This window comes from Microcaecilia unicolor, chromosome 11, assembly GCF_901765095.1.
Source record: "Microcaecilia unicolor chromosome 11, aMicUni1.1, whole genome shotgun sequence".
NCBI classification, from domain to species: Eukaryota; Metazoa; Chordata; class Amphibia; order Gymnophiona; family Siphonopidae; genus Microcaecilia; species Microcaecilia unicolor.
The window spans coordinates 95,273,137-95,294,113 of NC_044041.1; the positions used below are offsets into that span (position 1 = coordinate 95,273,137).

Genomic DNA, 20,977 nt, shown 5'->3' on the forward strand with positions numbered 1-20,977 from the left:
GCACAGTTGGGGAGACCTCATCATTATCATTGAATAGGATATAATCCTGGATGGCCGATTCTATCTGGGAAATATTAGATGGATCCGCCAATAAAGCATCGTCCAAGCGCCACTGCCGTTTTGTTTTATTAGGGTCTAACCCCTTGATTGGTCTGACCCGGAGAGTGGTCTGACCATGTATGAGGTAGTATAGTGTGTTCCCCCACCACCCCTAACAAAGATGCATCCCCCATCCATAGGTCTATTCTAGAAGAGGACTGATGCACTGTGGAAAAATATGTATAAGCTCGCTGGGATGGATTGTCCCTTCGCCATAAATCAATAAGTTGCCATCGTGTTATAAACTCGTGAAGGTGGTCGCCTGTCTTGTTTAGCGTAGTTCGCATTACGTGTCGTATTATCTAGTAGTGGATGCAGAGTGAGGTTGAAATCACCACCTATCAGGAGAGAACCCTCCAAATGCCGTAGCAGTATCTGATCTAGATCCGAGAGGAAGTCTCCCTGCTTAGTGTTAGGGCAATATATGTTCACCAGTGTGTAGGTCTTCCCCCCCATTGTTAAAACAATTAACAGATATCTCCCATTCTTATCCTTGATAACCTTTTGTACCTCCCAATTCTTGCCACTACAGAATGCTATCAGGACCCCTTTGCTTTTCGTATTATCTATATTGGAGGCGAAATATATGAGAGGGTATTTCTTATTAGCACATAGATATTCATGTCTGGGCTTTAAATGGGTTTCTTGTATCATCCCTATATCTACCCCAAGCCTCCTCAATTCCCGGAACAGTAAACTGCCGTTTCCTAGCCCTCGGACATTGAGTGACATGCATTTAATATCTCCCATTACCTCTTACTATACATCCATCCCTCCCTGCTTCAGCGCTTTTACTTTATTCATAACTTGTGTCCTATTTGCTGCTAGAGACATACATGGTTTGCTTCTATTTCTCATTACTCCCCCCTGTATTCCCCCCCCTCCCCACTTTCCCCCATACATTTTAGGCATCCCAAACAGAATCTCTATGGGTGCCTATTCAGAGAGGAAGGAGCAGCTGGCCCTGCCCTGGGGCCCCCACAACAAAAACACATCATAACTACCTCTTGTCCAAAGCTGGAATTCTGCTCAACATTTTCAACATCCAGCAACAATTTTAAAGGTAATAACTTTCCTGAATATAAAGTTTGTGCCTCGTCAGGTGATCTTTGAGGCCGATTGTTGTCTTTGTAGTCTTTTCCGGCCGTTTCCCACTCGTTGCCATTTGGTGGGAGGGAGCGGGAGTTTGGTCTTGCTCCCGAACTGGCCTCCCGCCTGTCACTCTCATCTGCGGACTCCGGGCATACTGCTCTGGCTTCCAAAAGAGACTGAATCTGATGTTGTTTGCCATCTTTATAGAATACCAAAGCGAAGGGGTGCCGCCATCTGTACTGGATCTTCTGCTCTCTAAGATATCTCGTGAATGGCCGCAAATCCCCTCTCCTTCTCAGCGTCGCCGCTGCCAAGTCCTGATATATTTCAACATGGTAGGAATCCCATTTAAAGTCTGAAGTTTGTCGCATCAGTTTCAGTATTTGTTCCTTTAGTTTGTAGCTACTGAAGCAGGCAATGATGTCTTTGGGTCTATTATTTCTTACCGGTCCAGTGCCCGGTGTGCCCTCATCCATGCAGTTTTAAAACCAGATAATAAATGTTTGTTCTTGGAAACAGTAAGAAACAGCAAATATATTTAACAGCTGTGCAGACTGTGCAGTAGTGAGAGAATCTGGACTGGTCTAGTGGGACTAAAAGAAAGAAAATTAGTAGGTAAGACCTCATTTCTCCTTTCTTGGTGTCCTCACTAGACCACTCTAGAATCTGAGGGATGTAGCAAAGTAATCCTTACAGTGAGTGGGTCTTCACAATCTCTGTCTTAAGGACTGCTGCTGCAAAGGCCATTTCAAATCCCACTGCCACATGTAACCTGTAGTACTTCGTGAAAGTATGTAGAGAGGACAATGCTGCCACTCTGCAAATGTCAACTGGCCCCACTGCATTCGATTCTGCTCATGAAGTTGAGACATCCCTTGTCGAATGAGTTCTTAAACCCTTAGGATATTGCTTGCCCATGAGAATATATACCAAGGAAATATTTTCCTTAAGCCAATGCAAAACAGTCAGCTGAGATACTGCATATCTTTTCCTGTTTCTACTAAACAGAATAATCTGACTTCTGAAATTTATTAGTAAACTTCCAAATACCTTATCTCAGCATACTGAACATCCAATAGATGTAAAAACTCTTGAAATCATTCACATAATCTTCCCTCCAAAGGAAACTGATTAACATGAAATGGGGATACCACTTTTGGCAAATATGACCCTTCTGATTGAAACTATGGTCTCTGTAAAGCAAAGGAAGGGATCCCTACAGGATAGAATTTGTAACTCAGAGACCCTTCTTGCCAAATAAATAGTTAAAAAGGAAGGTCCTTTTCAGTGTGATGTTTTAAGAATAATCCCCTTAGGTGGCTCAAAGGCAGAAAACTGCAATGCTTTTAAGACTAAAGTCATGTTCCACTGCAGACAAGTGATGTGTATTGGAGAATGAATATGATCGACTCCTTTGAAAATCTAACATCAAGATGTGCAGCCAAAGAAAGTCTTAAGTGGCCTCAAAAGCTCATTCGGTCTCCTACTTAACCTATAAGAACCCCAGAGCAAGGCCCTTTTAAAGACCCTCCTGAAGGAAGTCTAAAATGTGGGCTATAGTTGCCGCCAAGGGAGGAATTTCACAGTCAGAACACCACGACTCAAACACTTTATATACTCTTGCATATGCCAGCAACATGGATATCTTTCTAGCTTGGAGCAAAGTGATAATCACATCTTCCAAGTAGCCTTTGCACCCTAAGTGCAACCGCACAAGGTCATTTTTCGTCCATATGCCCTGTGCCAGATGGAACTTGCAATAAGCTCCCCAACCTGACTTGCTGGCATCTGTTGTCACTATGCATGATACAGACGTTCAAATATTTGAAAGGTATTAATCCGCATACGAAACTTCTCCGGAGACAGGAAGGTGGTAGAACTGGAGGACATGAATTGAGGTTGTAGGGGGGGCAGACTCAGGAGTAATGTCAGAAGGTATTTTTTCATGGAGAGGGTGGTGGATACGTGGAATGCCCTCCCGCGGGAGGTGGTGGAGATGAAAACGGTAATGGAATTCAAACATGCGTGGGATAAACACAAGGGAATCATATTTAGAAGGAATGGATCTATGGAATCTTAGCAGACATTGGGTGGCGACGCCGGTATTTGGAGAATAAAACCAGTGCAGGGCGGACTTCTATGGTCTGTGCCCTGAGAAAGGCAGGGACAAATCAAACTTGGATATACATATAAAGTATTACATACCATGTAAAATGAGTTTATCTTGTTGGGCAGACTAGATGGACCGTTCAGGTCTTTATCTACTGTCATTTACTATGTTATTATGTTTATGTTATTGGAAAGGGAGATACGATGGTCAAGGTCCTGGGCAACAAGCACCACTGCATACTCTGTCTGGCAACCAGTGTCCAAGAAAGAAGGTCGTACTTCTGTGACACTGGAGACCAGCGGCTGAGAAGAGACTCCTGAAAAGGCTGCATATGAGCCCTTCCCATGGCACCACTTCCGTCGCCACTGTCACTGACCCCAGAACCTGGACATTGTCCTAGACCCTGGGCCTGCCATGACTGAGATGATGAATCTGTTGAACCAGCTTCGACCTCCTGCATGCCATGAGAAAGATCTCTCCTTTGCTGTGTCGCATAGAATGCCCAGATAATCCAGCGTCTCCGAGGGAGTTAATCTGCTCTTCTCAAAATTGATCACCAACCCAACAACTACAGAAGATGGACAACTGTCTGTCGCTGCCATGCTGTCCAAATAGAATTATGCAAGTATGAGCCAGTCACCGAGATAAACACCACCACCATAATCTTGGTAAACGTTCTTGGTCCCTTGGCGAGACCGAAAGGCAAAGCCCTAAAATGGAAGTGATAGCCCAGAACTGCAAAAAGTAGAAACTTCTGAAGCAGCAGCCATATGGGTATACACAAGTATGCTTCTTTGAGATCGAGGGTGGTGAGAAATTCTCATGCTTGAACCAAGTTTAAAACTGCTCTTAGGTGTTTCCATGCGAAACGGGACACTCGGAGGCAGCGGCTTAGACTTTTGAGACAATGAAGTAAGTGCAGTATCTGCCTTGTCCCTGATTGGCCTGGGGAATTGGAACAATGGCCCGGAGCGCCAGCAAGGAATCTATGGTGGCCTGAACATCAACAACCTTAAGTGCATAAGTATTGCCATACTGGGACAGACCGAAGGTCCATCAAACCCAGCATCCGGTTTCCAACAGTGGCCAATCCAGGTCACTAGTACCATATTCCAAAATAGTACAATACATCTTATGCTGCATATTCTAGAAATAAGCAGCATAAAAAGAAGAGAGGCGCAATAGGGCGGGAGAACTTCAACATGTAACATTCTGTAAGAATATCCAGAACCCACTAATCTTACGTGGTTCTGGCACACTCCTCCCAAAACTCCTTAAGACATCCTACCACCAGAGAAAGATAAGAGTGGGCCAGTCTCGCATCACTGCAAAACTTGGGAGGCACTGGGCACCCTAGCTGATTGAAAGGAGGACTTCCTGTCCACACTAAAGGAAGACTGGTGTGCCTGAAAGCTGCACTTCTGACCATATTGGTGACCACCAGGCCGGTACCATCTGCTGTCTTGAAATTGAGATCGAGATCCCCCTGCAGATGGGCAATTGCTGTGGCTTAGTGTTCCCCAGTTCTTTCACCAAGTTACTGAGATCTTCTCCAAACAGTCACTTGCCCCAAAATAGCAGTTTAACTAGACATGACACTGCATCCACTGCCCAATGCTGCAAACTGAATTTGGCGCCGTGCCACGACAGCCAAATACATACTGTAGGATGTAACATCTCATAAATAACATCTGCCACGTAGGTCAACCCCACTTCCAGCTGGGCATTATGGTGCCCGTCTTGCGTTGCAGACTGCTGATGCCACTTCAGGCATGCTCTTGCCACGAATGAGCTGCACACTGTCACTTGAAGGCCCAAAAAGGCCACTTCAAAGGCTTGTTTCGGTGAGCCTTCAAGCTTCCTATCCTGTCTTTTAGGGCAATGCCCCCCCTTCCACCGGCAAGGTGGTCTTAGTCACTGCCGTAATGAAGGAGTCCACCCTTGGAAGCTGTAATTTCTAATTTCTCTTTCTCCCTTAGAACAACGGGTAGAGGCTCTTTTCACTCTCAGTTCCCTGTCTGGTTAGACCCATTCTGCTGTAATCAGGTCCTGAATGTCTGGATACATCAGGAATGCCTTAGGAGGACTTCTAAGCCCCCTCATGATCGACAAAGATAGAAATGATGCCGAAGGAGAGGGCTCCTCAATGAAAAGTGCTGCCAATGCCTCAGAAATAAGAGTACTGAGCTCCTCTTTATGAAACAACCTCAGTACTTTTGGGTCATCTCCCTCCTCAGAACGAAGCTCTCCCTCCTCTAATGGCTCCTTCAATAGACCGAGGCCACATCAGATAAGGAGGGAAAAGCAGAGCTAGACCTCCATGAGTGGGCAAATGAGGATACGCACTACCACCTTATTTCTCACGCCGGAAACAAACTGATTATCTAATTTACTCTATAATTTACTCTACCATTTATGACCTTAATGCAATACCACTTTGTATTTCTCAATCCGGAAATGGCGATCACCACTATGGCATACTGTAAGCCACATTGAGCATGCAAAAGGGTGGGAAAATGTGGGATACAAATGCAACAAACAAACAAATAAATAAATAAACAAGACCTCTTATGAGTTAGATGGGCAACGGGGCGAGAAACTGAAGCACTATGCAGCAACTCTGACTGTTCCTGCTTCAGTAACTAGGCCTGGTCTAAGAGCAATATAAACTCCAGACAAAACAAAGATCCCAATGCAGCTGAATGCTCTGTCGGGCCCTGAGGTTGTAAAATGGCAGCTGTGCTCTGCACATAATCAAACAGAGGCTATTTCTCACTGCCAGCAGGCATCAACAAAATGGCTCACATTCCTGCACGAAACTGCACACTGGCCCTGCTGGAAAGCCTGAAGACCCTGGCATATTGAGATACTGCACTAAATCCAAAGACGCACTGCCGCTGACCGTTTTCCCCACATCCTGCAGGATTCCTGGCTTGAAAGCACTGCAACGCCCCAATGCTGGCTGGTGGGTCCCTCAGCGGGGAAACCACCTAACTGCCTCTGCCAAAGTTGCCATTCATCCTGACTGGCACAAGTGCAGCAACACAGCTCCAAGGGGCGAGTCAGGATCCCTCCCCCACACCAAGCAGAACTTGCAGCTCTCTAAGTGGTTCTTTTGGTTTTTTTTTGGTTTTTAATTTTAGTTATTTAAATTTTCCAATATATCACCACATAAAGTGAATATGCAATCGGCATTATTTAACATTAGGAAACAAAAATGATAAGTATATATCTTTACAGCCCATTTGTCCACAAGTTAAAGAAATTTGATTCCAAGATTAAGGAAATTAAAAAAGAAAAAAAATACAAAAATTAATAATCAATAGATGCTTCCTCTGGTTCAGACCCCAGCCTGCTAAATTAGGGAAGGTTTACTATATTCACATCAACTCTTGCATCAATAAACTCTTTCAACTGTTTTGGATCTACAAACTGAAAATGTTTACCCTCAAGCATCACATTACAAAAACAAGGAAATTGCATGCCACCACCCTGGGGCGAAGTTCCAAAAAGGCCCTTCGTCTCATCTGTGTAGGCCGTGAGAAACCTGGAAAGATACGGACCTTTGAGCCCAAAAACAGATTTTCTAAGTGTCTCAACGAAAGCCGCAGTACGGCATTCCTATCAGGCTCCAATGCAAAAGTGGCAAGCAGAGTCAACCTCTGAGTAACTATTTCTAATGAGCTTTCCAGGAATGAGGTAGGATTCATTCCCTCCCCTATTACGGGGGGGGGGGGGGGGGGGGGGTTCCTACCTCCACTCCAATACTCCCCATGTAATAAACCCGTGTAATGGGAGGGAGTGAGTCCCTTGCCCATTCCCAGGATGTCCACCAAATATTTTTTAACCATCTCCAAAGGAGAAATTAACGGCGATTTGGGAAAATTAAGAAACCTAAGGTTAAGCCTTTTAGTCTGATTTTCAAGGTATTCAAGTCGTTTATGTAGGAAATTATTGTCTTTAACCAAAGCTGTTTCTATAGATCCCATTTCTTGAATTTTGATATCCACACGTTCCAATTTCTGGGTTTGCTGTTCAGTCACTTGTGCTTGAAGCAGGGCAGCCTCAGAAAGAACTTCAATATCAGAAGAATTCTGCTTTAAAGTAGTTTGCATAGAGGTTTGGATATTGTAAACCATATCCCATAGTGACTCCAGCGTCACAATTGCTGGTCTAATCACTCCACTAGCCACAGGAGGAGATTGAGGTAGACTATCAGCCCGAGCTAACTTGGAAACAATAGCTTGAGGCAATACCTTTGAAGCCTGTTGTAGTAATGTTTCCCGAAGTTGAGAATCTATCTCAGTTGCTGCAGTCACACCCTCAGACAGGACCAGCTGAGCCACTTCGGCATCTGTCTCTGTTTGAACAGCCAGCAACTCTCTTCCAGGCTGGGGAGGTGCAATTCGCTCCACAGGGCTCAAGGAAGCCCCGTTTCCACTCTCAATCGACTCCGAGGGCTGAGAGCTGCAGTGGGGGTCGAAGTTCCCTGTGGACCCGGTTGCTGCCTGGGAAATTGCAGGGTTGTTTGTTTCATCGTCGAGGAGGTCACAGGAACCGAGGGAAATTCCTTTACCTTCCCCCTCCGCTTCCCCATGGTTAACGAGCCTACAGAGGCACCGAGAGAAACTCACAAACACAGCAGCCTCCAGGAGTAAACACAGGTGCGTCTATTCACAGCGCCATCTTGGAAAACCTAAGTGGTTCTTAATTGCCTGTTTGGATCTATTTTGTGGTATATCAAGCCCAATAAATAAATAAATAAATAAATAACAAACTTCAGTTGGACTTAACTACTGCCGGCTACTCTCCCCAAGCTCAGGTCTCCACAAGTTTTATCCCATATGAGAATCAGGACTGATACTCTGTTCCATGCTCTCCAGTAAACCTCTTTCCTTCTTTTTTTTTTTTTAAGGTTGTTGTGCTGAAAAACAAAAGCTCCACAGGAAACAGGGGAGAGGCGAAGGGAGGGAAGAAGTAAATTCGTAAAGCACCAGAGACAGGAATCTGAGCACTTCCAGATATGACTCTACAGACTCATGCCACCTGCAAAGCTCAACTGGGTACCACTTGACCAACTAGACCAGGAGCAAACCACTCAGAACCACAGACTGAAAAGTGTGTCCACCCACTTAATGGAGATAGAAAATACTGAGGAGCTGGCCTGGATGCCAAGAGAGATATGTCTCAGCTCAGTTTTCAGTTCTCTATCTCCACCTGCTGGTTCATGAACACAACTACTCATAGCTTCTGGAAGCTATATAATGCAAGTACCTATATGTGATAGGCATGGTAACAAATTGCCAGCTGCCCTGAGTGTAATGCCAGCATTCAATCATGAAGGAGTATAACCTGCACAGTGCGGTAAGGTCTGGCTGCCTTATTGGGCAGACTGGATGGACCATGCAGGTCTTTATTTACCATCATTTACTGTGTTACTGTGCTGTCTTTGCCATATTCAGGAAAGATAGTGTAGAAGTTTGCCTGGCACTCAACAACTGGAGTTGCCATTGATGTACCACTCCAGCCCATCATAACAAATTAACAGCCATGCAGCTTCCCACTAAAGGGACATCTACTGAGCTGAGTTTTAGATGCTGTATCTGCAGAACAACTGCAGAGCCACAGCAGATGTTTGGAAAAAACTACCAGTGCCATGCCCCTTGCAGAAATTCTGATCAAATCATAGCATGCACTTGCTATGTAAACTATGCTTGTCTTCCAAAAGAGCCGCTTCAGAAAGATGCTCCACAGGGTAGTCTTTCCTTTGTTAAATCCATCACAAACACACTCTTGAAACATAACCAGCACAGACAGCAGCTTGTAGGCTCTTGGCTGAGATATCGAACTCCTTTTTCAGCACTGTCTCTATCTTGCAATCTTGCAGATCCTTAAGCACAATGTCTCCTTCAAATGAGATGGTGGTCTTCTTGGTAAACACCGATACCAATGCATCTACCATCAGATGTTTAAATTTTCCTTTTCTCCTGGAGCCAGAGGACAGAACTTAGCCATGGTACTACTGACTCAGACCTGCTTCTGTAGAGTCCCACTCTGCAGAGATTAGTGACTGAATTGCTTGATGCATAGAGAAAGCCTGCAAAGGCTTCCTAACCCCTTCTAAAACAGGGTCTCCCAAAGAAGCATCCTGAGGCATCTGAACCAAATAACTTCTATGTGCCCCTTCTTTGATGCTCCTCCAGAATTGCTAACACAGGGAAGTGTGATCCTCTACCTCAAATCTGAGTTGCCTGAGATCTCTTGAGAAGAATGCATTGTGGAATAGAACAAATTCTGTAGAGAAAAGCATACTTGCTCCCTGATGATCCCCCAAATTTCCAGCAGCCATTCTACTCCTTCTCTAGAGTTTCCTACAAATGAAAGCACAGCATCTTCCAGCATTAGAATCTGCGAAGAAGTCCAAGGTTCAGAACAGGAGGGGAGAGAAAAATGGCTATCATCCCCACAGTTTTCTGAGGCAGGAAAAGCAGGTTTGCATGGCTGACAAAATAGGCTCTGAATTCAGGTACACAGCTGTCAAAATGTCAGCTAGCCTTTCAGAGCATTCCAGGAGCTGCACAGAATGCCTGTCACCAATCTGTTGGAGAGAAAGAAATATGGAATGGTGCCCTTAAAGGGCAGAGCTCACAACTTGGAATTCTGTGTCTCTGTCTGTTGGTTGACAGGCAAAACCCTATGGTTCTGGACTTATCTGGTCAAAGGATAAATTATCATCAACACATAAAAAGAAATTCATATCATAACTGAATATTTGAGGAAAAGCACCACCCCTATAGATAGACCTAATTTAAATAAGCAAAAATGAATATATACATGTGTGTACATATTTTGAAAAATTAAGCAGTTAAAGCTACCAACATTTAAAATGGTTCACCACAGGTTTTGCTATTTACTTTTAATTTATTTTGTGATGATATTTGTGTTATTTATATCTTTGATTTATTATAGTTAATTTGGGATTTATTTGATGCTTAGTTATATTCATGGCAATTCTATAAATTGACGCCTCAGTTTAGGCACTACCTTAAAGAATAGCACCTAATGCACATAGGCCGCCTGTCAATTAATGGCACCCTTGATGCACATAAATGGTAGGAACTTTAGTCACCAGTTAATAGAACTTAACCTGATTGTGTTTATTTTATGTTTGTGTTTCGGCAACTGAATTTTTAAAATAAAAACCTTAAGGGTGAAGACAGTTGCTTGAATCCCACTGAACCCCTCCACACACATGCACTTCCTTAGGTATCCAAGAGTGGCCCCGTCTGGCCAAAAGTGATGGGCAGGCACGGGAGCCACGCAGCCAACCATAATTACTGAAGTGAGCTGTCAGGGGGCAACATTACCTCAGCCATAACCTGACTCACTCCCACTTGTCCCAGTAGTTAATAATAACGGATAAATAGACTAACCTTCAAGATTAATCCGGAATTAACATGTTGTATTTTTACATCCCTAGTGACATACCCATAGACACATTTAAAACCCAAGCAGAACACTATCCAAGAAGAAACCGGAAATTTCCGGAGAACAAGCAGACTGACTCTGCAGAATGCGTCTGTAAACATGCACACATATGCATACCCCCAGTTCTGGGTGCTTCTCCTTCTTCTTACCTTGAAACAGTTTTCATCAGTCATATAGTGTTCAGCTTTCCACTGGTAGCTGGTCTCCTTGGCCGCTCGCACCCACTGTGAAGAAAGGTTCCCCCCTGCAGCTCCCTGCTTCTTCTCACTCAAGTACAGCTCCACTAACCTTCAAGCAGACATCGTCGCTCACCAGATGGTGCAGCTGAACCCCCAAAGCAAGGGTGATGAAGAGAAAGAGGGACAAAATTTATAAGGGCAGTTAACAGAGCTCAGAGTCTCACAGATAAGCTTGTGCAAACTGAAGATTTTGTTTTGGCATGGTGATTGGGAAAAAATAAAGAGTTTACTACCACTACTTAGTCTTATAGTGCTGCTAGATTACACAGCCCTGAACAAATGCAACATAAGAGAAAATTCTTTTTCTGCGGAGCTTACAATGCATTCAAGAAAGAAACAGGAGAATTAGAGTGTTGCACTTATTAAGGGAAATGGTTAAAAACATGGGTATGAACAGAGAATAAGGTGTTAAGATTCAAAGGCAGCCTCTAAGGTGGGCTTTGAGGCTCGATTTGTGTATACACAAAGTTCCAACAGGCCAAGGTAGAAACATTGTACATTCTAATAGGTAAAGACCAACTGGGGGCCAGTCTGTCCACTTATCCCACTTCCAGCTTGGGCCACTTCCAGCTTCGGCTGGAAGGAGGGACTGAAAGGGTAGGAGGTCAGGCAGTGATGCAGGTTGTTGGCATCACAACCCTGCATATAATTTGCTGGAGAAAAAGCAAATGGCATATTAAAAACTCAAGTGTGTGATTGCCAGAAAGTACATGTTTATTCCCCAATTCAGAAGAAGAATGACTATGTATGCCCCAACACCTCCATGTCAGGATTAACACTGCTCTGACTCATGATCAAGGCCCAAATGCCCTTACATGGAAGCTTGACTCCTAGTCTCCACACCCTAGACCACCAGCGTACCCATACTCCCCTCTGAGTAATCCTCTGAAGTGGGTGAGAGGAATCCTACCAACCAGTCTGCTGGGGGGGGGGGGGGGGGGGGCGGGAAGTGGTTCTGGAGGAGGCCACTGATGCTGGGGTGTGGTGGTGGGACATGGAGTCTGATACCAGAGGTGATACATGTGTAGGTTTGAAAAAAATGTCAGCTGTACATTTATTCAGAACTTAATATATTGCTTTAACAGACAATATTTGTGCTGCCACTTGGCTACTATTTTGCAACCTACAAGTGTAGGTGGCAGCAAGCACATGTTTAAAACCCTAGTGCTGTCCTCATCTATTTCTTAGATGTTCAAGGTACTAAAATAGCTCCTCCCTCTTATGTGGATAGCACTTTAGCTTAAACATTTCCCAGCTCATCTGAATGATTTTTTTCCTGGGAGCTACATGTGCAGACCTGCTCTTTTAAATGTGTCCACATTATCTGCATGGTCTTCACTTCACCCACACACGATCTAAAATGCTGCTGCAAGTGTATTGCGATACAGATGAGCAGTAAAGTCCCAAATAAGTTCACCAATTCCACTTGATTTTCTGACTTCATATTCTACTCTTCACAGTAACATTGTAGGAGAATCCCATGGAAGGGGGACATTGCCGTTTTTAACATCTCTGCCACCCTGTCCCATGATTTCTTGAATTCTGATACCATCCCCACCTCAACTAGGAAGCCGTTCCACATATCCACCACCCTTTCTGTAAATAATTATTTCCTTAGATTATTTCCAAGTCCATTCCCTTTTACCTACATCCTACGACACCAGTATTACTTTTGCTCACAAGGATTATATTAGATCAGGGAATTAATATTAAATCTCACCATTATTTATTTCCTCATTACAAAATCTCTTCTTAGAGTGAGCAATCAAGTGGCTATAAATCAAGGAAAACAAGTGACCAATTCAGTTTTCAATGATTACCACTGGGCATAGGATGACTGCACCCCCCTCACCACCACTATGACTGGTCCACATGAAGTACCACTACATGTACCATGGAATTACACATGAACAAAAAGAAGAATTCAATATACACAAAGCAAGAGACCCACACCAATCTTCACTTCACTGATCCCAGATTCAGTTCCATTAAACCCTACAAATTATTTACTACCAACCAAGTTTCCTGAAAAATGGATATTATGGACATAAGAAAAGAAAAAGTCCAGTCAGTTGCTTTGAACAGCAGAAAATGAATATTCAGAGGTAAACTCTCACCTGTCGTACAATATTCTGGATAAGTTTGTCCATGTGAAGCCAATGTAAGCATGGATTGTGAACATTTCCCTCAGTGTGTCCTCATACTGGGTTGCATCAATGTTTCCAATGAGCAGGTTTCTAACCATATCTAAAAATGCCGGGTAGTATTCTTCTAATTCCACTTCACCTGAAAGCAGAAGTCTTAAAATACTCAGCTTCATCTTCTCAAAATATTTAATCAGATAGAATCTGAGCAGGTTGATTTACCATTTTTCGGTACACTAGTATTCATAGCCTGTGAACAGTCTGAACCTCCTCTGTTAAAATCCTCTTAGCCGAATTTATTCCAAGCCAAACACTCAAAAGGTGAAAGATCACATTTTGACCTCTTTCTCAAATAATACTGATGTATGCTGCTGACCTCTGGAAGGCACCTCTGGGTTATACAGATAACATTTAACACACTTTCAACAAGTTATTCAATCGATCATCTTAGCACAGGTGGACTATTGTAATGCTGTTCTTGTAGGTCTGCTTGATAAACTCAAGATTATTTTTGTGTGGGGGGGGGGGGGGGGGGGATGGAGAGGAGTATGATAATGCAACCCATATTTAGTTGAATTTATACTGCCTGTCAGTAAGAGCTAGGGTGCTTTTCTTCAAGGGTCAAATTTAAGATTCTCGAAATGGCATTTATTATTTATGACCTTTATACCCCACATTTTCCCACCTACTGGCAGGCTCAATATGGCGACATCAGACTGTAAAGGCAATTCACCAATCCGGTAAACAACACAAACGAAGTATAATAAGGTGAATGGGAAGGATACTAATTACAAGGGGCGAGGGTAAAGAGGGGAAGGGTAATAGAGTCCATGAGGTCATAATAAGTTGTATTCCAGGAGTTATGGATTTACGACGGGTCCTTTAGGATAAGCCTTTCCAATAAAATGGTCTAAGAGAATTCTCTGAAGTTCAGATGACTCATGAATAATTTTCACAGGTTTAGGTAATGCATTCCATAGTGAGTGCCAATAAGGAAAGGTGTAAGGGACTATATTTCAGACCATTGCAGGTGGGGTGATGGAGGTTTAAATATGAACGGGATGATCGCAAGAATTCCTAGACGGTAGATTGATAAGGGTATCCATGTAACCTGGGGCTTCACATAAAGAATTTTATGGACTAGGGTACAAATTTTAAAGTAATTCGTTCCTTTACTGGAAAGCCAGTGTAGTTTCTCTCGAAGGGGTCTAGAACTGTTGAATTTTGATTTTCCATAGATTAATCTGGCTGCTGTATTCTGGGCGGTTTGGAGGTTTCTTTAGAGTGTTCTTTGCATCCTGCGTATAGTCAATTACAATAGTCTAGGTGGCTAATACTTAGAAGATATATGGTTTAGGTCTGGACTATTTTGATGATATGATAAAGCAAAGTACTCACCGTAGGTGTTCTCCAAGGACAGCAGGCCAAGTGTTCTCACAGCTGGGCGACCGTCATCAATGGAGTCTGGTGCAGACGTTGAATAGCGAGATTAACTTAGAACTTTCTAGCAGTGTCCCACCACGCATGCGCTGGTACCTTCCCGCACGGAGCGCAGGTTCCTCATCATTTTTTAAAAAGCTACAGAATACAAACTCAAGGGAAGGTAGTAGGGTATGTGAGAGTACTTGGCCTGCTGTCCTCAGAGAACATCTGCTACAGGTGAGTAACTTGTTTCGACTGGGGAGCTGGCTGGGGCTTCTGAGTGTGGGAATGGAGAGTAGTAGGGTTGCCGCCTAGGCAACCTAGGAGGGTGCCGAGACAGGGTTTTGGATGGTATCAGTATGTTTCTTTAAGAGGTCAGCAACCTTTTCTATCTTATCTCCAAACAGTTGTCACCTCAGCAAGGAACGTCCGTCAGTCTCTCCTGAACTGCTGGTTCTAGGTCAGGTACTAATACCAAAAATCCTTCAGTCTCTGGTATATAATATATAATACTGAATATCCAAACGAGGACACAAAGTTGCAAGACTCAAAAATTATTCAAACACAAATTCACAGCAAAGGCTTCCAGAAAAGTATTAATATATTTTTTTCAAAATTTTTTATGATTACCCTCAGACTTTCCACTCATTGCTGCAAATGAAATATCACTGCCTGGTGGTTCAGCACTCTTCATCGGGTAATTCTTTTATGTGTATATTTTTTATGTGCTGGTCAGGTGATATCAATTTTCCTCAATTCACCTGCTCTTAAATGTAATATATCTTTATATACATATAGCCAGTAACCAATGCTGCTAATGTAGTCAATAAATCCACTTACACTATCTTACAATCCGTGAAAGCTCCATCTTGAAGAATCAAAAATGTTCAAAAGCCTCCTCCTGGGCATCTTTTTTAGGGGGAGGCTATTGAACATTTTTGACTCTTCAAGATGGAGCTTTCACGGATTGTAAGGTAAGTGCAAGTGGATTTATTGACTACATTAGCAGCATTGGTTACTGGCTATATACACATACAAAGAATTACCCGATGAATGAAGTGCTGAACCACCAGGCAGTGATATTATCATTTGCAGCAATGAGTGGAAAGTCTGAGGGGTAATCATAAAAAATTTTGAAAAAAATATTAATACTTTCTGGAAGCCTTTGCTGTGAATTTGAGTTTGAATAATTTTCGACTCTGGCAACTTTGTGTCCTGGTTTGGATATTCAGGTTCTAGGTCAGGGACACACAGTCACGAGAGTCTGCACATCCCTACAACCATGGCGGAGAGTCTGGATACTATGTCAAAAGAGTTGCAGGCACCCCTGGCCAGATACTTCCTACACTCCAGCTGCTTACTGACGAACTGGCGAAGCTCTGTGGACTGCTCCTGTGGAAGAGAATCCGCTAGACTTAGTACACTGCGGACCGAAGACTGCAAGTAAAGACTTGTGTAGAGCTGGTAGGACTGGATGCGGGCAGTGAGCATCGCGGCCTCAAAAGCTTTTCTCCCAAACAAGTCTAGTGTCTTGAGCGCCTCTCTACCTGGGGGCACCGAGGCATGAGTCCTGGAGCTCCCAGCTTGTTTGAGGGCAGTTTTGACCACCAGAGAATGGTGTGGCAATTGTCCTCTTGAATCCCGGAGTCTTCTGGATATGATACTATGTATCCACCTCCTTAGGTGCAAACTGCAATGAGAGGGGAGTGAGAGACCATGGGCAAGGGTCCCAAACCTGGTACTGGAGACACCACAGCCAGTCAGGTTTCAGGATACCCACAATGAATATTCAAGAGAGAGTTTTGCATGCACTTGGGCTCATTTTCGAAAGAGGAGGACGCCCATCTTTTGACATAAATCGGAAGATGGGACGTCCTTCTCACAGGGTCGCCCCAATTGGTATAATGGAAAGCCGATTTTGGACATCCCTAACAGCTCTCCATCGCTAGGGACAGCCAAAGTTCAAGGGGGCATGTTGGAGGCGTAGCGAAGGCGGGACTCTGGGCGTGCCTAACACTAGGACGTCCTCAACCCATATCGAAAGAAACAAGGACGTCCCTGACGAACACTTGGACGACTTTACCTGGTTGTGTTTTTCTTACAACCAAGGCACAAAAAGGTGCCCGAACTTAACCAGATGACCACCGGATGCGAATCAGGGATGACCTCCCCTTACTCCCCCAGTGGTCATTAACCCCCTGCCACCCTCAAAAAACATCTTTCAAAATATTGATTGCCAGCCTCAGATGTCCTACTCAGGTCCATCACAGCACGGTCCCTGGAGCAGTTTTTAGTGGGTGCAGTGACTTCAGGCAGGTGGACCCATCCACATCCCTCCCCCCCACTTGTTACATTTGTGGAGGAAACAGCGAGCCCTCCAAAACCCACCACAAACCCACTGTACCCACATCTAGGTGCCCCCTTCACCCGTAAGGGCTATGGTAATGGTGTACAGTTGTGGGTAGTGGGTTTGGGGGGTTCAGCACACACGGTAAGGGATCTATGTACTGGGGAGCAATTTGTGCAGTCCACTGCAGTGCCCCCTAGGGTGTCCGGTTGGTGTCTTGGCATGTCAGGGGGACCAGTGCATTAGAAATGCTGGCTCCTCCCACGACCAAATGGCTTGCATTTGGTCGTTTCTGAGATGGACGTGCTTGGTTTCGATTATTGCCAAAAATCAGAAACGACCAAGTCTAGGGACGACCAAATTTAAGGATTTGGACGTCCCTGACCGTATTATTGAAACAAAAGATGGACGTCCATCTTGTTTCGAAAATATGTGTTTCCACGCCTCTGGATCGGGATGTTTTGCGAGGACGTCCCATTCGATTATGCCCCTCACTGCCTCCATTGCATGCAAATCTCTCATGAATATTCATTGTGGGTATCCTGAAAACCTTAACTAGCTGGGGTGCCTTCCAGGACCAGATTTGGAACTACTATAATAAAGTAAAGGGAAACAAAAGTAAAGAAAAAATGAAAAACACTCAACAAAAGGACAAAAATACTGCATATGAAAAGGCACTGCAAACGAGGAAAGAAATAAGCACTGTGAAGAGGAACACAATGGTGACTCCTCCTGTGGAAAAACGAAGACTGAGGAACCCACGCTCACGTATGAAGCAGGAAGGGTACAAGTGCATGCACGGTGGGATGCTGCTAGAAAGTTCTGTTAATCTTGCTAGTTAGCGCCCGCACTGGGCTCAGTCGGATGACGACACCTAGCTGTGAGAATACAACGACCTGCGTGTCCTCAGACACTGTTTATCGTCTTTCCAAAAACTACATTCATATTCACAGATAAAGTTGGTTATACTGTCAAAAAATGTGTTGTGTTCAGTGCGACAAGTAATAGAACTTTAGTAGGAAAAGTCCCAGAATTGTGGGATTCACTGTTTGCAGATATCAGAATGATTAGCAAATTGTAGGAAGTTTAGATGACTATTGAAAACATTCCTTTTCAATGATATCTAAAGTAATCTGTATCAATGAGGTTTTTAGATTTTATTATTTCTCATGTTCTATTATTGACATTCATGATAAATAGTTGTTTTTATGGAAACTGAATTTCATTTATATTCTAACCTTGATGTACTCTGAGAATTATGATGTAATAAATACCTAAGATGAATTGTTTGTAATGAATTATATTTAATCCATCTAGAACTAGAAGGTTAAGTGAAATATAAATGTCCATTTTAAATTGAATAATATGATATTATTATTTGTTGCATTTGTATCCCACATTTTCCCCACCAGTTTGCAGGCTCAATGTGGCTTACATTAGGCCGTAATGGTATTTATGTTTCATAAAGCCACAAAAAAGAAGGAAGATGAGCCAAAGAAACAATTTTGTGATGGATTTTGATGCTCAGATATCAAATGTGGTAAGGATAGTTTTTCTAAATTTTTGAGGCATATAATGTAGATCAGATCCGACCACTTAACAGAACATCTGAGAATATTGGTGCAGACCAACAGACTAAGAGCATATTTTCAAAGCACTTAGCCTCCCAAAGTTCCATAGGTTTCTATGGAACTTTGGAAGGCTAAGTGCTTTGAAAATGAGCCCCTAAACCAATTAGATTATTGTAATATTTTACATATGGATCCATATAAAGCTCAAAATCACAATCCCTCATGCTACACTTTGTTCCCAAAGCTGAACTTAAGCTTTTAAACACTGCTTCACCTCACCAAAAGGAAGGTGTGCAGGAAAACAGGTTACTGGTGAGAAAAATAAATACCGTATTTTTCGGACTATAAGACACACTTTTTCCCCCCCAAATTTGGGAGGAAAATGGGGGGGTGCGTCTTATAGTCCGAATGTAGTTTTAAAAGCACCGTTAATTCCATTTTGCAAGGTCCCTCCCTCGCTTCGTTTTGCAAGGTCCCTCCCTTCGTTTTGCAAGATTCCCCTCGCTCCCTCCAAATTTTAAAAGAAGGTTTTACTTGGTCATGGTTGCGGCAGCAGCAGCAAAAGGATGCACACTGGGCGCGTCAGTCTTCCGTTCTGACGTCTCTCTCGGCTCGAGCAGAGGAGACGTCAGAACGGAAGACTGACGCGCCCAGCGTGTATGCTTTTTGCTGCCCCGACCACGACCAGGTAAAACTTTTAAAATTTGGAGGGAGCGAGGGGAGACCTTGCAAAACGGAGGGAGGGACGGGGGGGGGTGGGGGGGGGGGGGGGGGGGGGGGAATCGGAGAGATCAGGGGCCCTGCATTCGGACAAGACGCACCGGACCATAAAACGTACCTAGGTTTTAGAGGAGGGAAAAAGTGCATCTTAAAGTCCGAAAATGTATTTTTCCTATTTCCCTCCTCTAAAACCTAGGTGCGTCTTATAGTCTGAAAAATACAATAAGAGTTGCAGCTGTTGCTCTCTAAACCATCAGAATTCAAGGCATATATTTTTAGAATATCTTTGCAATACATTCAGTAATTATGACGCCATTAAAGGGGGGGGGGGGGGGAGCCAATGCACTGAATCAGAACTGGAGAATGATCAGTTTCCACAATTAGCCTTACAATCTTCAGATAATTTTGTAAAACAAATGTGAAAATTCACCTGTTACTTAAAACACCCACCCGCCCATAAACAGCCAGTAAAGTGTTTCCCTCTGTTTTCATGTATATTAACATTCCGGCCTTACTTGGTTGCTTTAGCCTGAGCTCCATTGCAGGATCATTTGCCCTTTCCTTCCTTCCCTCACAGAGCAGATTCTCCCTCTCTTTCTCAGTTCGATACTCTAAAAGCTGCTTTTGAGCCTGGCGATAAATCTTTAAGAGCCTGGCACACAAAGTCTGGTGGAGGCGGAGAAAGAAATACCAGTTGTTGTTAGCGAAGAACAGACTATAGACATCCTCCATGTTCCCAAGATGCTCAGTTGGTGTTGGTGCTGCAGCCGCCACACAGGGCTCGGGCTGATCCCCTGGTACACCAGTCTGAGAAGATGCAACAACAGTTTTTCTCCTCTGCTCAGCCGCCTCTGGCTCACACTCCATGCTGTGCTCCTGGTCATCTTCAGATGACTCTTCGGAGACCTTACGTAGGCGCGGCTGATGGAAGAAAAAGAGATCTGGGATGAAGTGATGAATGATTTGCTTGATGGTGTCCTTGTCTTCCTTCTGGATGGCTGGCTGATGCTTCACATAGTAGCTGATGAGTGAGGCTGCGTCATCCAGGATCTGTTTGTCTTCATACACGAAGATGAGGTGTGGCTCACTTACTGTAGTATTGCGGCCCTCTGTGTGTTGCTCTTGGTGCTGCGATAGATGGGATTTAAAGAGCAGAAAAACAGATAAGTTAACAGAAAGAAAATTTGCATTAAATTATTCTGTCCATTAATCGCATGTTCCTAATAGACAGCAGCAGGTTTTTCTTAACTTTTGGGCCCTTGTCCAACTGATGCTCACACTAAAGTCTCTTCCAAGCCAACTTTCAATCCATTTTATCCAGGTAATTCAGCCTCTATTTCTGGTCAAGCAGCTTCACTGAAAATCCATCTTTAGAACAGACCTATGTAATACTGGATTAAGGATACTCATTGGGTAATGGTTAGATGAGGGACCAACATGTTAAATTAAAAATGGGGGGGGGGGGGGGGGGGGGGAACCTCACTGTTATGGCTTGGAAATTTGGTTGCCAATATTTCTTCATGTCCAGTCATAAATGGACTGCATATCTTCAGGACTAACAATTTTGTGATGGTTTCTGATGCTCAGATATCAAACGTGGTAAGGATAGTTTTTCTAAAATTTGAGGCATATAATGCAGATCAGATCCGATACTTAACAGAGCATCTGAGAATATTAGTGCAGACCAACAGACTACCCCAATTAGATTATTGTAATATTTTACATATGGATCCTGAACGCTGTGG

At 43.7% G+C, this 20,977-nt stretch overlaps 1 protein-coding gene across 1 annotated transcript in view; it reads right to left on the reverse strand.

Annotated features, from left to right (window-relative positions):
* SIN3B (SIN3 transcription regulator family member B) overlaps positions 1-20,977 on the reverse strand; it is a 103,305-nt gene that overhangs the window by 18,342 nt on the left and 63,986 nt on the right. Inside the window, 5 exon segments of the mRNA XM_030219927.1 lie at positions 10,939-11,073; positions 11,075-11,113; positions 13,146-13,180; positions 13,183-13,314; positions 19,748-20,360. Of these exon segments, the coding sequence (XP_030075787.1) occupies positions 10,939-11,073; positions 11,075-11,113; positions 13,146-13,180; positions 13,183-13,314; positions 19,748-20,360 (954 nt within the window).